Genomic DNA, 27,143 nt, shown 5'->3' with positions numbered 1-27,143 from the left:
GAAAACAAAAGTTAACAGAAGACTTCTGCAACCCTATGCAGATACAACCATGATGCTTTTGGATTCCTTAAGATGAAGGTTTGGGACCTTAAAACATTTGTGGTGCTATCTGAAGGAATGAGAACACAAAGAAGGAAAGTCTTAAGTGCCAGCTCTGGCATTAAAACAGCTGCAAAAATACAAGAACTATAGTGCCTACTCATATTTCCTTTTTTTCTCTGTAAATATTCATCTATTTTAACTAATTTTCTCTTTCCTCTCTTACCTTTATTATTTTTATAGGTTAACTATATAATTGAGTCCACAAATTGTATAATACTGATATAGGATAAATTAAACTAGTGGAAAAATGAACATGACCTTGAAATGGAGCCAGGTGTGGTAACTAAATCAACTTAGGATCATCACCCTTTGGGGAAGAGGATGATCACCTTTTTGGCTGTATAGTGAAGATTTGCATTAGGTTAGGCTGGAACATTTTTTTAAAAAACGGTAAGTATGGGAAGAAAGGTGTATACGCATGCTGGACAGCCAAATGGGTGGATTGTAGGGAACATGTGCCTTTTTTTCTTGGCTGATGGGCATTCAAACTCCTATTTAGAGGGAATGCCCTTTGTTTTATTGAAAATAAGAGCTCTACCTCTTCTTACAGAAAGCAAGGGACTCTAGACATTCTCTTTTCCTAGGAGAGTTAGCCATTATTCAAAGCTGAGGAGTTGAGAGTCTGCGTTGGTGACATATAGCAAAACCCAAACTAATGTTCCTGTGGTGTGACCCTGACTGTGTTCTCTATCCTGACTTCTTTTGTTTTCTGCTCATTTTCTAAGTCTGATTCTCCCATCTTCCTGACAGTTGAGATACTAAATATTCTTCCAATAAATTTTGCTTAAGATAAGCAGATTGATTTCCTTTTGCTCCTAAGAATATTGACTTCTACAGAGATTTTTCCAGTGATACTACTTTTAAATGAAACACATTTTTAATGTAGTGATAACAAATAAAAGCTCACCTATATTTTAAGTTTAAATTTTAAAATAGGATAAAATATTTTATTATGTTACTATATATGTTCTGCTATTTTCATTTATATTTAATAAGAATTTTGGTAGAGGAAAGGAATCTTTTTAGTGCTCAAGGACAAACACATTAAGTATACTAATAGTAAGCATCAGAAAATAGTCTAAGTCACATTAACTTAATAATAGTCTTTATTGAAATTATTTTTAAATTGGATTGTAAATCCTTCAGATGTATAAAATGCTATTATAACTCATTTTGTAAAGATGCATACTATATGTCCATTTTCAAATTCAAAGTCACACTTTTAAATATAGAGTCTGAATCCAAGAATAAAATCATAGTAAAACAAGACTGACACATTACGCATTTACTTTATGTCACAAACCAAAACAAAGCAAATCACAGTCCCTCATGGACTATTATGTAGCACATAGAATAGGTGAAAATACTATTTTGCTATGTAACAAAATAAATTTAATGTTAAAATGTTAGCTAGGATAAAAATAAGATAAAAATGAACTTAATTAATTAACATGACTTTTTTTGTTATTGAGGGTGGGAAGAGAGTATAAATGGCCTAAGTCTCTAAGTTCTAGAGTATTTGAGGCGATATCTTGTTTTGTACTAAGTATTCCTGTAAGTACATTGCTTTTCACTTATGCAGTGGTTTCAGTTTTCAACACGCTTTTAAAAAGATAGTATTTCATTTAATTCTCATAGAAACGTATAAGAACCACAGGGCATGTATACTGATTTCTAAAATAAAATAATGTGAAGCTGAGATTAAATTATTTTCCCAAATTTGTATTTCTAATGCAAAGCACCAGAGCCAACAAACAATAGCAAATCTCCTCATAAATATTCCATAGCATATATTCTAATGCTTTGGGAAGAGCTGTAATAGATAGTTGATGTTAATGTTTACAAAGTTTTCCCTCTTGAAAGCATTTTCTCAGTGCCCATTCTCCCTGTTAATTCAAAGGTCTGCTCATTATCAGATTGAATATAGGTGAAGAGAAAGGATTAAATGACCACAATGGAAAAATTACAATGTCACAAAACATTTTATTAGAGACTTAAAAAAAATTATCACAAGATTGGTAAGCCAGTAGAGAACAGTCAGAGAAGACAAGTATTACAGATGTATGTTTTTAAGTTAGGCATCTTTGAGTAAGTAGAGAGACAAGAGAGGGGTGAGTGGGTATATATGTGTACGTGTGTGTTTGGTGAGGGAATACCAATATGTTTAGTATATCTAAACCTTTTTCTTCCATTAGTATCAGGTGAAAATCTAATTTGTGTTTATAATTAGCTGAAGGACTATAAATGAATCTTACACTAAGTGGTACTAAAAACTCTAATTAGTTACTGAGATGTGCTATGTAGGTAAAGAAAAAGAAGGACATAATCACAAGTTTTTTTAAAATAAAATCCTAATGAAAACTGATACTGAAGTTGCTTTGGGGAAGACACATGTTAAAAAACTATACCTGAATGTCAGTTACTATTTTCAAGAAAGTGTCAAGGAACAGCCATGCAAATATGTTATGTGAACCATTCCCTTGACCCATTCACTTGACTGCAATTTTCATGTTTTGCATTCGATGCAAAAAATACTCAACTATTTACAAATTCATAAATTTTTACATTTTAAATACATACCTGCCAATGGAACACACTGCTTTACATGTGTAATAAGATTGTCTGCTGGAGTTCTCAAGGTCATAAAGTACAATCACACCATCTGAACCACCTGATAACATGCTGATAATAAAAAAGTTCACATTAATTTATCATTTTATTTATTATTTAGTCCATTTATTTATGATTGCAAATTTCTAAAAACTGATTTGCAAACACTCAAATGTATTAAGGATACATTAATTTATAATAAGTTAATCCTCAACACAGACTTCATAAACTAAAATTTCTTAATATTTAATACAAGAATGAATATAAAAAAATTCATTCTGTGATCATTTCAAGTTTACTTCCATAACTTCAAAAAGAAAGGGTGACAGAAACAAGACGGCAAAAGAGATTTCTTAAGAAAGTAAAATATTACAAAGTTATTTTAAATGTCCTAATTATGACTATGCTAAATAAAAAAGGAATTGGACAAACCAACTATTACTGACACTTGCTATTTGGCTCTGGGCAAGTTATACCACCTGTCTAAGACTCAACATTTGTAAAGGAGGGGGACATTTTTACCTGAATCACAGTGTTGATAATAAAAGTGCAAAATTCTTTTTATAGTACCTGGCAAAAAATAGGGGCTCAATAAATGTTAGATTCCTTCCTTCTCTTATGAATGCATTCACTCAATTCATTCAACTTTAAGTTCCTACAATGTTAGACACTCTGCTAAAACAACTGTGAACAAGGCAGGCATGGTTCCTGTCTTTGCAGAGTTTACAATCCAATAGGGAAAACAGGTAGTATGCATAATCACACAAATTATTAGTTATGATTGGGATCACTGTGACAATAACTTATTTTTATTCTAGTTTGGAAATTCAGGAACAGTTTCCCTGATTGCAATATTTAAGCTGGTATGTGAAGGATGATTCAAAGTTAGCCAGACAGGTGTGAAAGTAACAATCCAAGCCCATTCTAGGAACCAAAAGAAGGGATTTGTTGCTGGAGCAGTGTGGAAGGGAAAGAGTGGTGAGAGATGCGAGGCAGGAGCCAAACCACTGGAAGCCTTACTTTTGGGAGTAAAAGAGGGTGCTAAAAAATTAGCAATATCTTTTTTTGGAAACAATTATTGACTCACTCTCAAGCTGGTCTATTATATTGGTAGAACCTACAAAATTATTCTATTCAAAAACTTTGCAAAAATATTTCTAAAAAGTAAAAGTAACAAGCATATATACTAAAGCTATATACATTGATTGAACTTAATAATTTGTAAAATCATTCTTGGTACTTCATATACGTTAATCAGTTTCTTAACCATATTTGTCTCTAAGACTGTTACTGTGTTTTTTTAAATGGGATTTTTCAATATGATCTTATTAGTTTTTTTGGCATAAAATTGTCTAAAAATCATCTTTAAATCCGGAGTTGTTGACACCTTTAACTGACTTCCCTAAAAGCCATAATGTTTAATTTAGGAAATAACAATAGATGATGAGGTATATGGTAAGTTCAGAGAAAATTCTGCAAAATGGAGGATATTCTTGAAATGTGCAAATATTTCAGATTATTTTCACTGTTTTTACCTTAATTCAAAGTACCTTTCTTTAGTATACTTCTTTTTTTACAAGACAAAATTCTCCTTGAACAAATTCTTTATTTTATGTCTCTTTTGGAAGTTACACCAAATTTAAATATTATAAAATCTTAGACATTGTGAATGTTATTCCATTACAAAATATACATTTATCCCAATTACAAATATACATTTATCCCAATCAAAAATAGGGGAACCATCAAAAATTCTTCACAGAGGTCCAAACAATGCAATCTCTCTACATCATCACTCTTTCCTTTTCACCTCAAAGTAACTCATTATCATGATTTTTATCGTAGTCACTGTCTTTCTCTTCTGTATAGTTCATAGTTCATCACCTTAGAGTGTACACATGAATATTAGCTTTGCTTTTTAAAAAAATTTTAATGTCTTTTAACTTTAAGCTATAGGTCTCCTCTACCTTTCTTCCTCCCTCCTGTACTTTTCCCCTCTCTTGTAATTTATTTGTTGCAAAAACCAGATCATTTGTCCTGTAATTTCCAGCCTGGACTTTGGTGACTGCATTCATGTGCTATAATTTAAAATAATTTCTATTTGCCATTGCTCTTTGTTGTGATGTGATATTAGCAGACAAACCAATATCTAGATCCATCAATTTATACATCTATATAAAGTGTTGCTATCTGCTAATATTATTGCTCACCATCAATCCTTAAGTTGCTGTCTCTCTTGTCATTCTGGTTGAATGATTTCATTCTCTGGTTGATTCCTAAGGAATGGCTAATGAGAACAACAGTCTCTGAATTCTTGTGTTGTTGACAATTTATCCGTCCTTTTTGTATCTGAAATCAGTTTGGCTGGATATAAAATCCTTGACTCACATTTTATTTCCTTGAGCATCTTGGATAAGAAGCTTCATTTCTTTTGCCAGAAAGCCCAAAGTCAAAGTCTAGTGACAATATAAATCCCCCCCCCTTATATAAAGTTCCAGATCTTATTTATCCTAGAAAAGCTTTCTTGAATTATTGTTTTAATATTTATTCTGCTCTTTTGCCTTGGTTTCTTCTTTGGGAACTTCTATCATATGTTATGCTGGATCTTCTTTGCCTATGTTCTATATATACACCTCTTGAATTATTTTCCTCTGTTCATTTCTTTTTGGCTTTTAAAATTTTCCTCCTTTCTAGTTTCTATTTCTAAGGCATTACCTCTTCCATTTATTTGTGTTCTTTAAGTTTTAGTCAGTCTTCATTTCTGAAATATTTTTATTTCTAATTTTCTGAGTTTGAGCATCTCATTTCTGAGGTTTTCTAATAACTTAACATTATTCTCTCATTTATTATATGTTTATAAAACAACTTTTACCTAGTTTTGAAATATTAGGTTAGAGTTCTCATCTGTTTTATAGATACTTCTTTCCGGTGTGACTTCACTATCTGTAGCAGCTTTAGTCCATTTCTTATTCTCTTTGTTTTTATAATGATTTTGTAGGAACTTTGACCTTAATCCTATTCTTTCACTCATTTTTATGTAAAATTAATTTCCTTAACCTTTTAGAATGGAGGCTTGACTTACAATAATGTTTAAATTTTATATATTAAAACATCCTCTTCTTCCCTTAAAAATTTTTTTTGGGGGGTAAGATTTCAAAATATGGAAGCTTACTTTCAGAGATTTCCTGTTTCTGTTCACCTTTCCAATTTTATCGCGGACATCTTTTTCCTTTGTTTCTATTGTCTCTGTACTGCTCAATTTGGATTCTATTTCCAGCAGTTTTCCTCAGTATATAGTTCTGTACTGGGGGCGCACTTTGACTGGTTAGCTCTTTGGAAAGATATTAGAGTCCAGACTGCTATAGCTCCTTCTGGTCTTACCATGGACCACTCAAACGTATCTACAATTAGAGTATGCCATCTTCTCCCAGTTTGAGCTGCTGTAGTCAAATTTGCTTGCTAAGTTTTCAACCAACCTGTTGGTTACTTTGGACTTATCCAGGTATATCAGATGCCTTATCGCTTTTTACTGCCTCCTCTAGCAAAAATGCTGGTAGTGCACAGATCTTTTAGTTGTCAGTGGTTTGTTCCCACTTATTCACAGTTTGGGGTTTGTAGGGATACTTCATGACCTAGTTTGGTTGTAAGTGTTAATCTGGTTTTTCCTATTTGCCATTTTTAGTCTCTTTATGTGTTTTAATGGAGAACTAGAGTAACGTTAAAAACTGCATTGACATTGTCATCTTTCTTTCTTTTTTTCTGAGAAGAAGTCTCGCTCTGTAGCCCAGACTGGAGTACAGTGGCATGATCTCGGCTCACTGCAACCTCTGCCTCCCAGGTTCAAGTCCCTGCCTCAGCCTCCAGAGTAGCTGGGATTACGGGCACGCGCCACTGCATCTGGCTAATTTTTTCTATTTTTAGTAGAGACGGGGTTTCACCACGTTGGCCAGGCTGGTCTTGAACTCCTGACCTCAGGTAATCCGCCCGCCTCGGCCTCCCAAAGTGCTAGGATTACAGGTGTGAGCCACTGCGCCTAGCCTGTCATCTTTCAAGAATGGCACCCAAACTACAGTTTTTGGCACTACATTCACTGAGTATTTTGATTGAAAGATTTTCATCTGATTTTGAACAAAATACAATTAAATGTAGAGCCAGTGCTATTTAACTCTCCAAGATAAGGAGCTTGTGCCAGAAACAAACACACGTCTTTCTTCACTGAGAATGTCTTGTTACAAACATGTCTTAGCTCCTTTAAATGGTGTGTGTAAATGGTGGTGTAAGTAGATTTATGTTTTAGCACAAGATCCTTATCTTGTGACCCAGTCACAAATAGTTCATGAACTAGTAGCATGTATTGATTTATAGACTTGTTTTTAAGATAAATTCAATACCAATTTATAAAACAATAGGGTTAATTTAAAAGTAGTTATTTGAAGGCTCAAAAATCCAATTGATGGGCAGTAAAGAAAGACTGCTAATAATGCCCTACTTAGTTATTTTAAAAAATATTCCACATTAGCTTTATTACATTTTGTAGTTCAGTTACTCTAATTGTGTACATAGAGAAATATTTGTAAATTTTAACAACTACAACTTTTATTTAGATTGATAAAATGTTTGGACACAGTTGTGAGTTACATGTATACTGCAACCAATTCCCAAAACACTTTTGCTTCATAATTAATCTTCACGAAACATTGCTTTTCTTGCCATACAGATGTATTATCAATATAAAACAAAATTATGTTAAAAGTTGAAATTTTAATCTTAATTGATATGGTATGTACAATAATGTCAGATGTTTTGACTCTGTTAAAATGGCTTCCAAAAGCTTTTCTCTGATTCCATTAACTTTCTATTTGAAGTATCTGATGGCACTGACATTAACTATGAGATACTTTTTGCTGATAGAGTATGAAGAGATATGGTTTCATGTTTTTATATAGACAAGAAAACTTAGTATTAAAGATGAATGAAATTAACTTAGAAGAATTTAAAAGGTATAAAAGAAAATTCAAGCTTCACAGAGTGATACGCAAATGCACCCTCTGCAGTTGCACCTGTTAAACTGTAATTTTCAGATACTTTTTGTAAAATAACACCTTACTTTGAAAATCTCTGCCAGATTTGTGTATTCTGTCTGGTTTCCAATCTGATTTTCAGTGACACCTTTACAGCTCTCATGGTGGATGGTAAATATTAACAGGTGTTTTGAACAAGTTATATACACATCGATTTTTTTAGTTTTCCACAGAATGTACACTTTCCTTTTAATATCTCTTGTTGCTATCAAAAGGGGTTAATGCAAAATACAAGTCTTAGCAAACAATGAAATAGTTGTAGACTTTTACCATGCAATAAAGCGGAAAATCACTGTAGCAAGAGTCTTCAGACTTTTCTCTATGTGCTGTATTAAAAGATGCCTCATCTGCATTTCTCAAATATATTTCATGCACATATAATCTGTAACTTCCCACATTTCTCACCAACTCTGCCAACTGGTAGTCTACTGGCTTCTCATACATCACAGGCCACACAACTGATTACTACACCAAGTGGCTGGCTGGAGTAACAGTATTGATTACTTTCCTGACCAGCATCCAAACCCAAAAGTCAGCTATCTCCTGCTGCTCATGTCTGCATGTTTCATAAGTGAGTGCCCCCCCAGCTGTCCTTGAATAGAAGGTGTTACACTGAGCCTGGAAAAGGTCAGGAAAAAGAAAAGAATGATTACTCGTCATCTTTTAGATTTAACCACATGCTAAAGTAAGATGTTTCTCATATACTAGTAGATGAGACCATGGTGGAAGCTGGAAGTAAAAAGTGGAAGTTTATCAAATCTGTTCTGACTTGACTTAATGTATTAATAATAATATTTCAGTATAAAATAAAAATTCTGGGGGAAATGCTAAACATACCATAACACCAAAAACTGTTTCCTTTAGTTAATGCTATATGTGGCCTAATTATAGGCCACATGAAACATACCATAACACAAACTGCTTCCTTTAGTTAATGCTATATGTGGCCTAATTGTAGGCCACATGAAAGGTTTTGTACGGTCTTTTAAGAGTAATGCAGTGTTATGACGAATTGTAAGTAGGAGAATATGTTCAGAATTGAGTTTTTCAAAGCATTTTGGCTGCTGTGTAGAGACTGGGCTGAAAGGAGTAAAAGTATATGTAATACTGCTTTTGATTAATAGTGGCAGCAGTGGTGGCAACTGTTTATGACGTGCCAGGTCTTACGTTAATCATGTTGTGCATATTATCTCAATCCTCAAAACAAACTTGTTAGGTAGGTACTATTGTTCCCATTGTATAGTTAAGGCAACTGATAATTCGAAAGGTTAGGTAAGGGTAAAGCCAGGAAGAACTCAAATATAATTCTTATTTGTTTCTAATCTAATTCTTCAAAAGAGTCTTTCACTTTTTATATTTATTTTACCATTAGACTTTTTTGAGAGTAGCAACTATGTTTTAAAAAAGCACCTAAAGACACATTCTAGCACCTAAAAGCCCTCTGCATCCAAAAGAAGTTCAATGTTTGTTAATTTAACAATAAGTAAATATTTATATTAAAGTAGCTTGGAAATGTTTATTTGACAACATTTGGTAGGTTCGATGTTTTGTATTTATTTGAAATTAATAATGCCAGATTCAAAAATGCTACAATTTAGGATTTTCATTAATTTTAACGAAACTTCTACATCATTAATCTGAAAAAGCAGGTTTTACTGCATTTCACTTAGAAAGAAAAATGATTATACAAGTATAATAAACTTACTATCTCCCTTCAACAGGTTCAATGTCAAGGGTGTTAATTCCACCGCCATGGATTCTTTCAACATCTCTGTCTTTATTTAATTCCAGTCCCAAAACTCTTAAAAATAAAAGGGGGAGAAAGAAATTAACAAGTAATTTAACATTTAAAAATTTCTTATTTAACCAAGATTACTTATGGTACAAAAATCACAAGAAATGTCTAAATCTTCTACCACACATCCTAATGTATTTACAGATTTTTAGAGATCTTGTATAAATGTTTAAAATATCAACAGTAGTAACAATTACATGCAAACTTTTAAAGGTATTTAGAGACTGAAATTTGTATGAAAAAAGTTAAATTCTGATAAATGTAGCTGAGGACATCTAATGGACAAAAGCATAAATTACAGGATTAAAAAAATTCCTTGAAATGTTTCTTAAAGACAGACAGAAATAAAAAATGAGTATGGGCTGGGTGCAGTGGCTCATGCCTGTAATCCTAGTGCTTTGGGAGGCTGAGGTGAGAAGACTCCCTGAGACCAGGAGTTGGAAAGCACCCCAGGCAACATAGCAAGACCCCATCTCTACAAAAAATAAAATAAAAATAAGCTGGGCATGGTGGTGGGCTCCTATGCAGGAGACTGAGGCAGGAGGATTGCTTGAGCCCAGGAGTTCGAGGATGCAGTGAGCCATAATCACTTCATTGCACTCCAGCCTGGGTGACAGAGTGAGATCCTGTCTTAAAAGAAAAGAGACTATGTTCAACTGAACATTTATGTGTATTTAAATAAAGCCACTTAAATATCAATACAAATAATTAACAAGTACTCTCACAAACTAAGACAAATGACATTTCTGATATTTTATAACTGTAAACCATCATTATCCTGGTGAGCATATTATTAAGATTAAATGAGTTTGTATATAAAAGGTGCTAATTACAATGCCTAGTACCTTGTAAGTATCTAGCGAATATTAACTATTTGAATCTCTCTTAATCTGTTGGCTGTTATTAGCATCTACACTAATTTAACCAGAATTATTTCTAAATTCATTATTGATTAAAATAATGCTAGTTTAAATATCAAATTATAAATTTTTGGCCTATAAAATTATCAGTTTTTTAAAAAGATAACAATGCACAATGCTGGAAAGGCATAAACTGATACTTTCATTCATTGACATTAGTACAAGTAATTATAAGCATTTTGGAAATCATTTTAGCAGTATAAAGTATCTGATTTGAAGATATACATGTCCCTTTGTCTTCTAGACATTACATATAGTACAACAATGACAAGCAGGCCAGGCGCAGTGGCTCATGCCTGTAATCCTAGCACTCTGGGAGACTGAGGTGGGCGGATCACCTGAGGTCAGGAGTTCGAGACCAGCCTGGCCAACATGGCTAAACCCTGTCTCTACTAAAAATACAAAAATTAGGCTAGGTGCGGCGGCTCATGCCTGTTATTCCAGGACTTTGGGAGGCCGAGGATCACGAGGTTACAAGATTGAGACCATTCTGGCCAACATGGTGAAACCCCGTCTCTACTAAAAATACAAAAATTAGCTGGGCGTGGTGGCGTGTGCCTGTAATCCCAGCTACTTGGGAGGCTGAGGTAGGAGAATCACTTCAACCTGGGAGGCGGAGGTTGCAGTGAGCCGAGATCACACCACTGCACTCCAGCCTGGGTGATAAGAGCAAGACTCCGTCTCAAAACAAAAACAAAAACAAAAACAAAAACAAACTAAAAAATGAGCCAGGCCTAGTGGCGTATGCCTGTAATCCCAGAGGCTGAGGCAGGAGAATCGCTTGAACCCAGGAGGCAGAGGTTGCAGTGAGCCGAGATCGCGCCACTGCACTCCAGCCTGGGTGACATTTATTGCAATACATCTATATACATTGCAATTTAGCCTTAGGTTTAAATATCCAGACAAACAGTAATGAGTTATCTGACTTTGATCAATAACAATAACAGCTAATATAAAAAGCCAGGCCGGGCATGGTGGCTCATGCCTGTAATCCCAGCACTTTGGGAGGCCAAGGAGGCCGGATCACTTGAGGTCAGCGATTCAAGATCAGCCTGGCCAACATGGTGAAACCCCGTCTCTACTAAAAATACAAAAAAATTAGCCAGGCGTGGTGGTGCATGCCTATAATCCCAGCTACTCAGGAGGCTGAGGTGAGAAAATTGCTTGAACTCAGGGGACGGAGGTTGCAGTGAGCTGAGATCATGCCACTGCACTCTATACTCCAACCTGGGTGACAAAGCAAGCAAGACTCCGTCTCAAAAAAAAAAAAAAAAAGCCCACTACTCATTGTAATAGGTAGTAATAAGAAGTGTAATAAGTGGTAGTCCCAGGAGTGGTGATTATTATAAAATGCATCTCCTGATTATAAGATTAATAGAAGAGTAATTTGCCCAAGGTCACACAGCTAATATTTGGCTGAGCCGCATTTGAACTTTAACATTAAATTTTTTTTTAAATTTACTTTTAGAGACAGGGTCTTCCTCTGTCACCCAGGCTGAAGTGCAATGGCAAAATCATAGTTCACTATAGCCTCAAACTCCTGGGCTTAAGGGATCCTCTTGCCTCAGCCTCCCAAATAGCTAGGACTACAATTGCATGTTACCACATCTGGCTAAGTTTTGGTATTTTTTTGCAGAGATGAAGTATTGCTATGTTGCCCAGGCTGGTTTGGAACTCCTGGCCTCAAGCAATCCTCTCACCTTCACCTCCCAAAGTACTGGGATTACAGGTGTGAGCCACCACATTCGGCCCTGAACTTTGACATTCTTTCCCCAGACCACTATGCTGTTCTGTCATTTCTGAACTTCAATATTTCATCAAAACATTTTTTTTCATATTTTTCCATTGAAATTGCCATTTTTCTGAAAACATTTTTCCATATGATCATTTTTCAAATTACAACAGAATATATGCTCTTTGTAACAAGTAAAACAGTATCATTCAAACATGTATAAAGGTAATCATCTTTTCCTTCAGCTCCCTCTTCCTAACAGTAAGAAGCATGGCTCCCAGTAAGAAGCATGGCTCCCATTACTATCAATATATTTATCAATCCCCTGTATGTAACCAATCTCCCATCTCCACTACCATCCCCTCCCCCAACAGCTTGGGCTCTGATTTCTGTCTCCTCTAAAATCCTTATCACCTAAATTTGTATGTCCCCACAATTAAACTACTTCCTCAACCTGCTCAGGCTCTGAAATTCCACTCTAGGAAACCTAATCCCATACTAAGTGAGAAAGCTTACCTCTGCCCAACATAATGACTTCAGGACTGAATTGCCTGTGAACTAGAAGGAGAGTTTAAGATGAAGGGAAAAGGGCAATAATACTATAAAGGGAAAGAGAGGTGGGGAGTGGCAGGAGACAAGGTGTACAAAACATAGGTTAACATAGCAGGCCTGAGACGGCTACCCTTAAAAAGTTCTGCTTGCAAGATTGGCTCTTGGTTACAGTCTGGGATTTCAGGAGGGTGCCCACCATGACTGGATAAGAATGGCTCACTGTGCCTAAACTATTTGAGAAAATAATGTGCTTTATGATGAATACCTGCTCTACTTTTGGGAGTCTGGAATTTTGGTACATGCTAGATAGAGGGTGCCTTTATGAACGGTACCCAGTAAAAACCTTCAACATTGAGTCTCTAATGAGCTTCCCTGATAGACATTTCACATATGTTGTCACAATTTGTTGCTAAAGGAATAGAGTGTGTCCTGTGTGACTCCACTGGGAAAGGATTCTTGGAAGCCTGTGCCTGGTTTCCTCCACACTTTGCCCATGCACCTATTCCCTTTGCTGAGTTTATCTTGTATCTTTTCACTGTAATAAATCACAGTCATGAGTAATTGAGTCATAATTAAATGCTGAGTTCTGAGCCCTTCTAGAAAATCATAAAACCTGGGGATGGTCTTGAGGACTTCCCCCAACACAATGGCATAGGAGTAGAGGGAAAAGAGAAGGGAAAATGGGTGAGGAGAGAGGAAAGAGTAGACACATAAAGGAGGGAGGGTAAAAAGGGAAAGAGAAGAGGGAAGGCAGAAGAGCCTGGGGTAGAAGGGTAAGGACAAAAAGCAAGCCCTGGTGTCTTTTAAAATCACCTTTCCAATCTCTTTTTTATATAAAAGCATTGCTTACTGGTTATTAATAGCTAGCATTCACTTGGCTTAGTTCATTTCCATGCCAAACTGATTGTTAAATATTTTATCAGTCTCTTACTTCTTCTATGGCACATGCTTGCCCAAATTTTCTATTTAATTTCAGTTTTTACCTTTTATTTTTGTTTTAATGTTTTAAATGGCTTTTATAGGATGTATATTATATGTATGTATATCTATATATGCATTTTTTCCTTTTTTTTCTTTCTTTCTTTCTTTTTTTTTTTTTTTGAGACGGAGTCTCGCTCTATCACCCAGGCTGGAGTGCTGTGGCGCAATCTCGGCTCACTGCAACCTCCAACTCCCAGGTTCAAGTGATTCTCCTGCCTCAGCCACCTGAGTAGCTGGGATTATAGGCATCTGCCACCACACCTGGCTAATTTTTGTATTTTTAGTAGAGATGGGGTTTCACCATGTTGGCCAGGCTGGTCTCGAACTCCTGACTGCAGGTGATTCACCTCCTTGGCCTCCCAAAGTGCTGGGATTACAGGTGTGAGCCACCACGCCCAGCCCCTGTATTTTCTATCTACTATATATTACTTAGTTTTTGTTTTACTTTTTTGAATTTTTAGAATTTTTTACTTATCAATAGGTTTTGGGGGGAACAGGTGGTGTTTGGTTACATAAGTTCTTCAGTGGTGATTTCTGAGATTTTGGGGCACCCATCACCCAAGCAGTACATACTGTACCCAATGTGCAGTCTTTTAACCTTCACCCCACTTCCACCCTTTCCCCCGAGTCCCCAAAGTCCACTGTATCATTCTTATGCCTTTGTGTCCTCCATAGCTCAGCTCCCACTTATGAGTGAGAACATACAATGTTTGGTTTTCCATTCCTGAGTTTCTTCACTTACAATATGGTCTCCAATTCCACCCAGGTCACTGTAAAAGCCATGATTTCATTCCTTTTTATGGCTGAGTAGTATTCCATGATACACACACACACACACACACACACAACCACATTTTCTTTATCCACTTGTTGATTGATATGCATTTGGGCTGGTTCTATATTTTTGCACTTGCGAATTGTGCTGTTATAAACATGCATGTGCGAGTATCTTTTTTGTATAATGACTTCTCTTCTACTAGGTGGATACCCGGGAGTGGGAATGCTGGATCAAATGGTAGTACTACTTTTAGTTCTTTAAGGAATCTCCACACTGTTTTCCATAGTGGTGGTACTAGTTGACATTCCCACTGGCAGTGGAAAAGTGTTCCCTTTTCACCATATCCATGCCAACATCTACTATATTTTGATTTTTTGATTATGGTCATTCTTGCAGGACTAAGGTAGTATCACATAGTGGTTTTGATTTGCACATCTCTAATCACTAGTGATGTTGAGCATTTTGTCATATTTGTTGGCCATTTGTATATCTTCTTTTGAGAACTGTCTATCCATGTCAGCCCACTTTTTGTTGGGATTGTTTATCTTTTTCTTGATTTGAGTTCCTTGAATATTCTGGATATTAGTCCTCTGTTGGATGTATAGATTGTGAAGATTTTCTTCCACTCTGTGGGTTGTCTGTTTACTCTGCTGATTATTTCTTTTGCTGTGCAGTTTAATTAAGACCTATCTATTTATCTTTGTTTTTGTCGTGTTTGCTTTTCGGTTCTTGGTCATGAAGTCTTTGCCTAGGCCAATGTCTAGAAGGGTTTTATCAATGTTATCTTCTAGAATTTTTATGGCTTCAGGTCTTAGATTTAAGTCTTTGATCCATCTTGAGTTGATTTTTGTAGAAGGTGAGAGATGAAGATCCATTTTCATTTTCCTCCATGTGGCTTGCCAATTGTCCCAGGACTATTTGTTGAATAGGGTGTCCTTTCCCCACTTTAGGTTTTTGTTTGCTTTGCTGAAGATCAGCTAGCTGTAAGTATTTGGCTTTACTTGTGGGTTCTCCACTCTGTTCCGTTGGTCTATATGCCTATTTTTATTACCACTAGCATGCTGTTTTGGTGACTATGGCCTTATAGTATAGTTTGAAGAAGGGTAAGGTGATGCCTCCAGATTTGTTCTTTTTGCTTAGTCTTGTTTTGGCTATGCAGGCTCTTTTTTTCCTAGTTCTGTGAAGAATGATGGTGGTATTTGATGGAAGTTGCATTGAATTTGTAGATTGTTTTTGGCAGTATGGTTATTTTCGCAATATTGATTCTACCCATCCGAATGTAGAATTTAGCTGTGTTTCCATTTGTTTGTGTCATCCATGATTTCTTTCAGCAGTGTTTTGTCTTGTAGAGGTCTTTTACCTCCCTGGCTAGGTATATTCCTAAGTATTTTATTTTTCTTTTTTGAAGCTATTATAAAAGGGGTTGAGTTTTTGATTTGATCCTCAGCTTGGTCACTGTTGGTGTATAGCAGAGCTACTGACTTGTGTACATTAATTTTGTATCCTGAAACTTCGCTGAATTCATTTACCAGTTCTAGGAGCTTTTTGGATGAGTCTTTAGGGTTTTCTAGGTATACAATCACGTTATCAGTAAACAGCAACAGTTTTACTTCCTCTTTACTGATTTGGGTGTCCTTGATTTCTTTCTCTTGTCTGATTGCTCTGGCTGGGACTTCCAGCACTATGTTGAATAGAAGTGGTGAAAGTGGGCATCCTTGTCTTGTTTCAGTTCTCAGGGGGAATGCTTCCCAACTTTTCCCCTTTCAGTATAATGTTGGCTGTGGGTTTGCTATAGATGGCTTTTATTACCTTAAGGTATGTCACTTCTATGCTGATTTTGCTGAGGGTTTTAATCATAATGGGATGCTGGATTTTGTCAGATGCTTTTTCTGCATCTATTGAGATAATCATCTGATTTTTGTTTTTAATTCTGTTTGTGTGGTGTATCACCTTTATGGACTTGCATATGTTAAACCATCCCTGCATTCCTGGTATGAAACCCACTTGATCATGGTGGATTATATTTTTTATATGCTGCTGGATTTGGTTAGCAAGTATTTTGTTGGGGGTTTTTGCATCTATGTTCATCAGGGATGTTGGTCTGCGGTTGTCTTTGTTATGTTCTTTCCTGGTTTTGGTATTAGCATGATATTGGCTTCACAGGAGGATTTAGGGAGGAATCCCTCTTTATCTTTTGGAACAGTGTCAATAGGATTGATACAAATTCTTCTTTGAATGTCTGATATAATTCAGCTGTGAGTCTGTACCTAAACTTTTTTTGGTAACTTTTTTATTACCATTTCAATCTCATTGCTTGTTGCTGGTCTGTCCAGGGTTTCTATTTTTTCCTGGTTTAATCTAGGAGGGTTGCGTATTTCCATGGATTTATTCATCTCCTCTAAGTTTTCTAGTTTATGTGCATAAAGATGTTGATAGTAGCCTTGAATGATCTTTTGTATTTCTGTAGTAAGGGTTGTAATATCTCCCATTTTGTTTCTAATTGAATTTACCAGATCTTCTCTCTTCTTTTGTTGGTTAATCTAGCTAATGATCTATCAATTTTATTTATCTTTTGAAAGAACCAGCTTTTTGTTGCATTTATCTTTTGTGTTTTGATGTTGTTGTCCTTTCAATTTCATTTATTTCTGCTCTGATCTTGGTTATTTTTTTTCTTCTGTTGGGTTTGGGTTTGGTTTGCTGTTTCTCCAGTTCCTTGAGGTATGCCCTTAGATTGTCTGTCTGTGCTCTTTCAGACTTCCTGAGGTATGCATTTAATGGTATGAACTTTCATCTTAGCACCACTTTTGCTGTATCCCAGAGGTTTTGATAGGTTATGTCACTATTATCATTCAGTTCAAGGAATTTTTTAACTTCCATCTTGATGTCAGGTATTCTATGTCAATTTTTTGTATTTATGTGAATCCTTTTCCCCTAAGGTGTGTGATCCTTTGGGGGTGTTAAACAACCTTGTTTTATCATATTACCAGAATTGTTTTTCTGATTACTTCTCATTTGGGTAGACTATGTCAGAGGGAAGATCTGGGACTCAAGGGCTGCTCTGCAGATTCTTTTGTCCCACGAGGTGCTCCCTTGATTTGGTGCTCTCCTCCTTCCCCTAAGGTTGGGGCTTCCTGAGAGCCAAACTGCAGTGATCGTTATTTGTCTTTTGGATCTAGCCAACCAGCAGAGCTACTGGGGTCTGGTTGGTACAGGGCAGTTTCTGCAAAGAGTCCTGTGATGTGATCTGTCTTCAGGTCTCTCAGCTGTGGATACCAGCACCGGCAACCGTAGAGGCGGCAGGGGAGTGAAGTGGCCTCTATGAGGGCCCTTGGTTGTATTTTTGTTAAATGTGCTGGTTTTGTGTTGGTTGGCCTCCAGCCAGGAGGTGGCACTTTCAAGAGGGCATCAGCTGCAGTAGTATAGAAAGGATACATGCTTGCCCTAGGGTTAGGTGGTGGGCAGGCCGATAGAGCTCCCAGGAGATTATGTCTTTTGTCTTCAGCTACCAGGGCAGGTAGAGAAAAACCATCAGGTGGGAGCAGGGTTAGGCATGTCTGAGCTCAGATCTCCTTGGGTGAGGCTTGCCGCTGCTGCTGTGGTGGATGGGGGCACGGTTCCCAGGCCAATGGAGTTATGTTCCCAGGGGGATTATGGCTGCCTCTGCTGTGTCACACAGGTCACCAAGGAAGTTGGGGAAGGCCGGCAGCCGAAGGCTTCACCCAGCTCCCATGCAACCTACAGCCTAAAGGGCTGGTTTCACTCCCACTGTGCCCCTACAACAGCTCTGAGTTTATTTCCAGCAGGGCTGAGGACTTGCCCCAGGCTTTAAGCCTCCCAGCTGAGAAAGCCAGCCAACTCACAGTTCCTTGGCTGTCCCACAGTGCCTGCAGCGGCAATCCACTTCCTTCAAAGGGTCTGTGGATCCTCTCAGCTTTCCTGGAGTGTTCCTGTGGTAGTTCTTATAGCAAAAGTTCACGATATGCATCTCCATACACTGCTCTGTCCATCCGAGTGGGAGCTGCCAAGTTAGTCCTGCCTCCTATACACCATTTCCTCTCATTCTCCTCTGTTTTAGTGTCTTAAGATGGCTACATATTATTTTTGTTCAATGAGTTCATATGTATGCGTGTGTGTGTGTGTATACATACATACATACATATATATATATATATATATATTTTTTTTTTTTTTTAGGTTACGAAGTTTCATTGAATATAAGTTTCTCTGGGTCCCCTAAGTTGTAGAAGTGGTTATTCTCCTTTTCCTTGATTTCCAACTTGTAACTTCAATTTTCATTTCATCTTTGATTCTGGAGTTTTCTGAAATGTAATTATGAATTTCCAAAACATGAGAGGTGGTGGTGATGTTACCATGAATTGATTTATTTCCAGTTTCTATACCTTATGATCAAAGAATGTGGCCTGTAAGATCGCTACCTTTTTGAATTTTTTTTTTTTTTTTTTTTTTTTTTTTGAGACGGAGTCTCGCTCTGTCGACAGGCTGGAGTGCAGTGACACTATGTCGGCTCACTGCAACCTCCGTCTCCAGGGTTCAAGCGATTCTCCTGCCTCAGCCCCCCGAGTAGCTGGGATTACAGGCGTGCGCCACCACACCTGGCTAATTTTTGAATTTTTAGTACAGACGGGGTTTCACCATGTTGGCCACGCTGGTCTCGAACTCCTGACCTCAGGTGATCCACCTGCCTCGGCCTCCCAAAGTGCTGGGATTACAGGCGTGAGCCACAGCGCCTGGCTGAATTTGTTAAAGTTTACTTAGTGGCCAAGAACAATTTTGGTAAATGTACCACTGACTTACAAAAAGTATGTACGTTCTCCACTTAAGGGATGTAAAGTCATGTATCTACTAAATCTAGTTTGTTGTTTCTTCATTTCCTCCATATATATGTAGCTTTATATAATGTCCTTCTTTAAAATGTTTGGTGCTTTTAACCTTAAATCTTACCTTACCTAATATTCGTAGTGATGTCCACATTTTGTTTACAGTTGTCTGATCTCTCTTTATCCTTTAACTTTTTAACTATTCAAGAATTTTGTAAAGTATTTTAAAATATTTTAACTTAATGTATTTATGAGAAACAGCTTTTAGCTTTATTTTGTTTTAAAAATTAATCTGATAATATATGCTTCTTAATGGAAGAAATCAGCCTGTTCACCTTTGTTATGACATCTGATATACTTGGTATTATTCCTTCTTTACTTAATGTCATGGTTTCTTCTTTTACCTTTACTTTTGCTAGTTTAATGAAGTTGCTATTCATTTCCATCTTGTCAATTGAGAAGTGTCTAAAAAAAATTTCGCAGCCATATTATATATTTCCAGCTTGTTTATTATTATATATTTACATTTAATCATACACATACTGCAAGGTTCATAGGTTTCCTCTCCTCTTCATCTTTAATGTTCCTTCGGATTTCATTCAAATACATTTGTTTTTTGATTAACGTTCTTTCCTAATTTTTTTCCTGAAGGGAAATTGGGTAAAATATTTCTATGAACCTTAGCACAAAGATATTTCTTCTGATAGACTGGTTTGTTTGGATTCCCCGGTTGCAATACTTCTTTTTTTTTATTTTTAGATAACTTTTAGTTGCTTTTTGAGACAGAGTCTTGCTCTGTCACCCAGGCTGGAGGGTGGCACAGTCTCAGTTCACTGCAACCTCCACCAAGAGATCCTCGTGCCTCAGCCACGTGAGTAGCTGGGATTACAGGCACCTGCCACCGCACCCGGAGCACGCCCGGCTGATTTTTGGATTTTTAGTAGAGATGGCGTTTTGCCATGTTGCCCAGGCTGGTCTCGAACACCTGAGCTCAAGTGATCCACCTGCCTTGGCCTCCCAAAGTGCTGGGATTACAGGCTGCAATACTTCTTTCTTGTTAGTAGGTATCATTCCAGTGTTTTCTAGTCTCTAGAACTACTGATGAGATGTTTTACCTTTATGAATGGTAAATTCTTTACCATTAGAAGCTTTTAATAATATTTTCTTCATTGCTAGATAAATTTACTAGGTATACATACTTTTATGTCTTTTTTATCAATCTTGTCTGGACTTCAGTGAGCCCTTTGAGTCTATGAATCCAGATCTTTTGCAATTCTTTTTCTTTATTACTGTTTGTTTTGTTCTCCCTCTGGAACTATTATTGTCTGCTAGATCTTTTGAATCTACCCTCCTAATCTCTTATCATTTTCATTACTGGTCTTTTAATTCTTGTTTTATGAGTTGTGATATTTAATTTGATAATTTCATTCATTATTCAATACTTCAGTTCTGGGTAATACTACTATAAAAACTAAACAAAATGCACAGACAGCTACTTGAGGACTCTGAAAAGTAAACAGCCACAGACAATCCCATGACAGAAATGGCTATGGCTACGCATAGTGGCCTGCAGAAGCCAGAACTCTGAGGAAGGGAAATTGTTTTCTCTGTTCATCAGAGCCCCGATCCCAAGAGGGTAGGGGCAATCCCTGTTGTTTATTGCCTCTCTTCTCACTTCTGAGCCCAGACTTGGGCCTAAACTTGGAAGCATATGGCAGAACAGGGTAACTGAACCCTAAAGTTTCTGGCTAGATGGCCAAAACAGGGAGTCCCAGAGAATTGGGAAGCATCCAGGAGATCACAGAGAAGAAGGAGCTCAGGAAAGTGATCCCATAAAGTTGTTTATAAACTCCAGAACTCATCCCTGAGTGAGGCATGCATAGATCTAACCCTGAGTCGTATACAAAGGATTTTGAAAATTGAGCTAATCACTCAGGTCACAGTCTGACCATTGAATGGCATACACCTGGGGAAGATCTGAAGAGACTTTGAAAACTGAGCTAACATTAAAACTACAGTCCATAAGTAGGTAGGTTCTTGTAGCCTGAACCTAATCTTGCTAATTAAATGTTAAAACAAAAATATCAACATTCTTCATAGGATCAAAACAAGACCCAGAGTATTCAAAATGTCCAGGATGCAATCCAAAATTTCCCTGCATATAAAGAACCGTGAAAATTTCAACTTGCATGGGAAAAGACAAACAAAACAAGCCAAAGCTGAGATGACACAAGTGTTGAGATTATCTGATAAAGACTTCAAGGCAACCATTGTAAAATGCTTGAACTTGAGCAACACTGGCATGGTGGCCCGAGCCTGTAATCCCAGTGACTCTTGTGAAGCTGAGGCAGGGGGACTGCTTCAGCCTAGGAGTTCAGGACCAGCCTGGGCAAAACAGTGAGGCCTCATCTCTAAAAATAAAAAAAAAGCTTGAGCAAGCCATTGTGCACACACTTGAAACAGATGTTAAAACAGAAAGTCTTAGCAAAGAAATAGAAGACATAAATAAAAGCCAAATGGAAATTTTAGTTTTCAATATAAAATTATTTTAACTTAATGTATTCACTAACAGATTGGAGATGGCAGAGGAAGAAATCTGTGAACTTGAAGATAGATCCATTAAAATTATACAATCTAACAATATAGAGGAAAAAAGATCGGAGGGAAAAAGAACAAAGCCTTAGGGATCAGAGGAACAATTATAAAAGGACTAACATTTTTGTCATTGGAGGTCTAGAAGGAGAAAAGAAAGAGTGTAGTGTTGAAAAAACATTGGAAAAAATGGCTGGAAAGTTCCCAAGTTTATGGAAAGATATAAGTCTACAAGTTCAAGAAGCAGAATGAACCCTAACTAGGATAAATCCAAAGAGATCTGCAACCAGACACATCATAATTAAACTGCTGAAAACTAAAGACGAAGTCTTCAAAGCAACCAGAGAAAAATGATAAATTACCTATAGGAAAACAATGATTTGAATGGCTGCAGATTCCTTTTCAGAAACCATTAGACCTACTCTAAAAAAATTGATAAACTATATTCTTCAGAGACAAGAAAAAGATATAAGAAGGAAATTTGAGGCATCAGGAATAAAGAGACAGCAACAGAAATAACTATCTGGTTAAATATAATGGCTATTTTTTTCCTTAAAATATGATTGATGGTTGGAAAAAATTATACTGTCTGATGGAGTATATAATGTATGTAAATATAAAATATAAGACAACAATATATATATGGTGCAGGGGAAAGGGTGATAAGGTTTCTATATGCCAAATGAAGCAGTAAAACAATGAAATGATCTGAAGTAGACAATGAAAAGTAAGTATTTTATAATTCCTAGAGCAGCCACTAAAGAATTATACAAAAAGATATAGTCAAAACCATAGTATATAAAATAGAATACTAAATAATGTTCAAATAGTCAAATGAAAGCAGGAAAGGGGAAACATAAATATGGAGCAGCTAGCACTCTCACCTATTAGTGGTGGGACTGGAAAATGCTTTTGGAAAACTGTCAGTTTCTTAAAAAGTAAAGGATTTATCTAGTAGCTCCACTGTTATGCATTAACTTCAGAGAAATAAAAGCATATGTTCATACAATGACTCATACATGAATTTTCAGAGCAGCTGTAAATGTATTAGTCCTGAACTGGAAACAACTCAGATGTCCATCGACAAGTGACTAGATAAACTGTGGTATATCTGCACAGTGGGATACTCCACAGCAAAAAAAAGGAATTGATACATGCAATAACATGGAGAAATTTCAAAATAATGTAATTATGCTGAGTGAAAGAAGCCAGACAAAAAAGATTCCATTTATATAAAATACTAGATATGCAAACTAATCTATAGTGACCTAAAGCAGATTAGTAGTTTCTAGAGAAGGAAGAGGGTAAAGCAGAGAAAGAAGGGAGACAGGGATTATAAACGACCGTCAAAAATTTTTTAGGGTTATGGATGTTCTCTTGATTATGGTAATGGTTTCAAAAGTAAATATATGTCAAAATTCATCAAATTGTATATTCTCATTTAATGTGCAGGCTATTGTATGTCAATTATACCTCAATAAAGTTGTAAAATGTTTTTTTAGAGGGTGTAAACTGTGAACACTGCATATCAGTGTTCATGGTTTTGCTCTTACATGATGACAAGGAAGAACAGCAGACATCTCCTATGAATAAAATGGAACTATATAATTGTTTAAGCAAAAACATCACTTAATGATGGAAATATTTTTTAAAAAATTTTAGGCTGTGTGGTAGCTCGCACATATAATCCCGGCACTTTAGGAGGCAAAGGCAGGGGGATCACTTCAGCCCAGGAGTTCAAGACCAGAATGGGAAACATAGGGAGACCCCATCTCTACGAAAAATTTAAAAATTAGCTAGGTGTGTGGGCACATGTCTGTGGTCCCAGCTACCTAGGAGGATGAGATGGTAGGATCATTTGAGCCTGGAAAGTCGAGGCTGCAGTGAGCTGTAATTGCACCACTGCATTCCAGCCTGGGTGACAGAGCAAGACCCTGCCTCAAAAAAAAAAATATTTTTTTAATTTTTAAATACTTTATTTGTCTTAAACATATAAGCAATCCTCACTTCGCACAGTCTGATATGAATTTCAGTTACCACAGTTTATTAACTGTGAGAAATAGCATAAAAGTTTGCTACTAGCTTTTCAGTTCACAAATCATTACATAAATAACATATGAATCAAAATTAGTGACCCATTTGCAGTTTTACTTCTTTCAAAGTCTATGGGTGATTGGTTACTGTGCATCTGTTATTCAGTTCACACACAGGCTGCAAAGCATGGAGGTTTGTTATTAATATTTCTGTGCCCTTGAGATAAACCCACATGGAATTTTACAGATTAAAAGAGGAAATTGGCCAAAAGAATGAAAGTGCACTAAAGAAGAGTGATAATACTAGAAGTGAAACTTGCATTAAACATAAATGGAGCAAATGAAAAAAAAGCTGCCTGTGGGAACATGCTGATTGTGGCAACAATGACACTGCCGCCATTTGAGACATTCTAGATATGCAGACTGAGGAAATCAGTGAAGGTGAACTTATAGACATAAATGAGGAAAAGTGATTGTGATGAAAGGCTGATGATGTGTCAGAGGAAGTGACACTGGCAAAAAAAACACATTAAAGGAACTCTCAGAGATATTTCACAACATTGAAAACGTAATGGATAAAATGTTGGAAACTAATATTTAAATTTCTCCAGAACGCAGAACTCATAAGCAACTGTGTTCTCCAAGTAAATATCTTCACAGGTTCCTCAATTAATGTGGGCAAAATTAAAAGTACAACTTGCTTCTTCCCTTTGGAAAACCCTCTCTCAGAGTATATTACCAACATTCAACTTCTTATACAAGGCATAGATCTGGGAATCATTATTCATTCTTCTCTTTTTGTCATTCACGTATCCACTCAATTTGCATGGCCTGTTGATTCTATTTCTCAGACGTTGTTCAAATCTCTCCACTATCTTTATTCTACTTGGCAACTCTGTGGCCCAGGCTTCCAACAACTCTCTCCCGGACAAGTGTAATCACAACAGTTACCTAACTTGGCTCCCACTCTCGTTCTCAGTTGCAACCCATTCTCCAAGCAGAAAACAAAACGCAATAGCTGTTACCTTATTCTCATCTTCACACCTCTACTCAAGTACACAAGGCTCTTCCTCATCTAGTTTCTGTCTACTTCATCTCTTGTCAATGGTCCCTACCCCAATTCTCCGCTCTAGTCATTCTGAACTTTGTTCAATTCCTGGCCTGTGTCCTCTGCCTTTCATAGGCTGCCTGACACACTGTAGGAACTCACTAAATATGCAGACTGAATGAATGAACGAGTCCATGGAGGGCAGTTATTCTTTGGAGTAACTTAAGAGAGAAGGAATACAGTACAACGAAGTATTCTTATTTAGGTTTATAGTGTCTTCACCTGAGCCCGCGGGGGAACCCCCCCCCCACCCCCGCCGCCCCCCGCCTGCAAGTTGTTACCAGTAAATAAAAGGGATCCTATTTTAGCAAGCCACACAGCATTAGAGGGCAAATAATTGTTTGGTGGCAGGAGAGCGATGAGACGGGAAAGTGTGGGGCAAAGCTTACAGTCATTGGTTCAGATTCTAACTGGCCTGTTAGCCAAAAAGTAAGGTTTTCTTTACCTCCGTGTTGACTCTGCTCTCCGAAGGCGAAGAGGGTCCTCCAAACCCGTTTGGCGTGCGGACAAAAACCCCAGCATATCGTGTCCTCACACCGGCTGGAGCACTGGACGTCGCCATGACAGAGCTCAGGGGCGGGACTGGAACAGCAGAGTCTCCCATTGGTCAGTCGGTGATATATCCGGCCAATGGTGAGCGCCGTTACTAGAAGGGCTCCAGGATGGAGGCCGGCCTGACTTCTCCGCCTCGGTGGGCTGGGTCGGCGGCTGGAGCATTACCCCTACTGCGGGTCCCGCTGCTGGCAGCGCTGGAAACTGGGTGGACGGCATGGGTTGGTCTCAGGATTTGTTCCGCGCCTTGTGGAGATCGCTGTCAAGGGAAGTGAAGGAGCACGTGGGCACAGACCAATTCGGGAACAAATACTACTACATCCCGCAGTACAAGAACTGGAGAGGTGAGGTGGCGGCGTGGGCAGCGATTGCGTGGGCAGTGATTGCGAGGTCAGTAAAGGAGGGAAAAGTGAGAGCCCCTAGTCAACTAACGCATCATGCGACACTTAGGGTGTCACCGGAGAGAATTTCCCGAGTTCGTTCGCCCCTGTCGACCCCTTCACTCTGGCATCGGAGCCCTACCCGGCCCGGCTCTGGGCGCCTTGGCCCGGCCTCGTGCGTCCGCGGTCCCTACTACCCAGCGCCTTCCCCCGGCGTGCCCCGGGCTGCTTGCGCTGTAAGGCGCACCACCACTTTCCTCCCAGCCACGCCTGTAGAGGAGCCTCAGTTTTAGCCCTGGACTGGCGACGGAGGCAGGGAAAAGTCCACGGAAATCTTTCACCAAAGGGGCTAGAAGGGCCAGGGGAGGGGTTTTTCGTACGCTGTTCCCAGCCTTGTGACCCAGAGCTGAGTGGTGTAATTGAAGAGGAGTATCTTCAGCGCCTCGGCTGTCCTCTTTCTTGGTGTTTACCCTTTTCGGTGGCACCCTGGCTCCGGCGCTGGCCCCATGCGCCTTCCTTACTACCAAGACTTGTCAGAAGTAGGTCCATATCCCCACAAGGCTCGCTGATTCCTTTCTCGGGAGTTGACATTCCAAGACCCCGTTGAGCTCAATTTAAGAAACGTGGCACTAATCATGGTGTTACTGTGTAGGATTCGTGCCAAGTAGTTGAGCGGGTTGTTTGGGGAGTAAGGAGGCGTTGCTGTCCATTGAAATCACACTGTGTAGCCGCCGTCGTAACCTCTTCTGTGTTGTTCCATCGCTGCATGCAGAAAATGTCAGGTTTTGGGCGAAGAGGCGTGGGTTAGAATCTCAGCTTTGACACCTGATAGCTCGGGAATCACGGAAAAAGTACTTGTCCTCTCCAAGTCTCATCATCCTCACTTGAAAGTTAGAGATAATATAAGATCAGCAATGTTGAGAAGCACTAAGACCTTTCCAAGATTATGTGCCATTCATTTCCCACACATATAAAATGTATTCTGTGATTTATCACTCAATTAATTTATTTTTGCCTGGCCTTTTTCTGTAACTTATTTTAATATTTAGACTTGTTTCCCTAATGAGCTCCTCTGTCAGGCAGGGTATA

General features: G+C 37.8%; 2 protein-coding genes across 8 annotated transcripts in view; one reads left to right on the top strand and one right to left on the bottom strand.

Annotated features, from left to right (window-relative positions):
* The window catches only part of ERCC8 (ERCC excision repair 8, CSA ubiquitin ligase complex subunit), a 71,837-nt gene extending 45,935 nt beyond the window's left edge, over window positions 1-25,902 (bottom strand). For 2 of the 7 annotated variants that reach the window (XM_003310718.5, XM_063811225.1), the window contains exons 1-3: window positions 25,568-25,902; window positions 9,499-9,594; window positions 2,683-2,784 (exon numbers count right to left, since the gene is read on the bottom strand). In XM_003310718.5, the coding sequence (XP_003310766.2) occupies window positions 2,683-2,784; window positions 9,499-9,594; window positions 25,568-25,644 (275 nt within the window). In that variant the 5' untranslated portion in view covers window positions 25,645-25,902. Of the gene's footprint in view, window positions 1-2,682; window positions 2,785-4,922; window positions 5,062-9,498; window positions 9,595-12,756; window positions 12,778-25,567 lie in introns of those variants that run through there. The other 5 variants (XM_063811222.1, XM_063811224.1, XM_063811221.1 and 2 more) reach the window with 5 other exon arrangements.
* Window positions 25,764-27,143, top strand: part of NDUFAF2 (NADH:ubiquinone oxidoreductase complex assembly factor 2) — a 209,852-nt gene continuing 208,472 nt past the window's right edge. Inside the window, exon 1 of the mRNA XM_517748.7 lies at window positions 25,764-26,018. Coding sequence (XP_517748.2) covers window positions 25,892-26,018 — 127 coding nt within the window. The 5' untranslated portion in view covers window positions 25,764-25,891. The remainder of the gene's footprint in view (window positions 26,019-27,143) is intronic.

The sequence above is a fragment of the Pan troglodytes genome, chromosome 4, assembly GCF_028858775.2.
Source record: "Pan troglodytes isolate AG18354 chromosome 4, NHGRI_mPanTro3-v2.0_pri, whole genome shotgun sequence".
In the NCBI taxonomy this organism is placed as follows: Eukaryota; Metazoa; Chordata; class Mammalia; order Primates; family Hominidae; genus Pan; species Pan troglodytes.
Note: the sequence above shows the minus strand (reverse complement) of the source record. Positions and strands in the feature narration are given on the sequence as shown.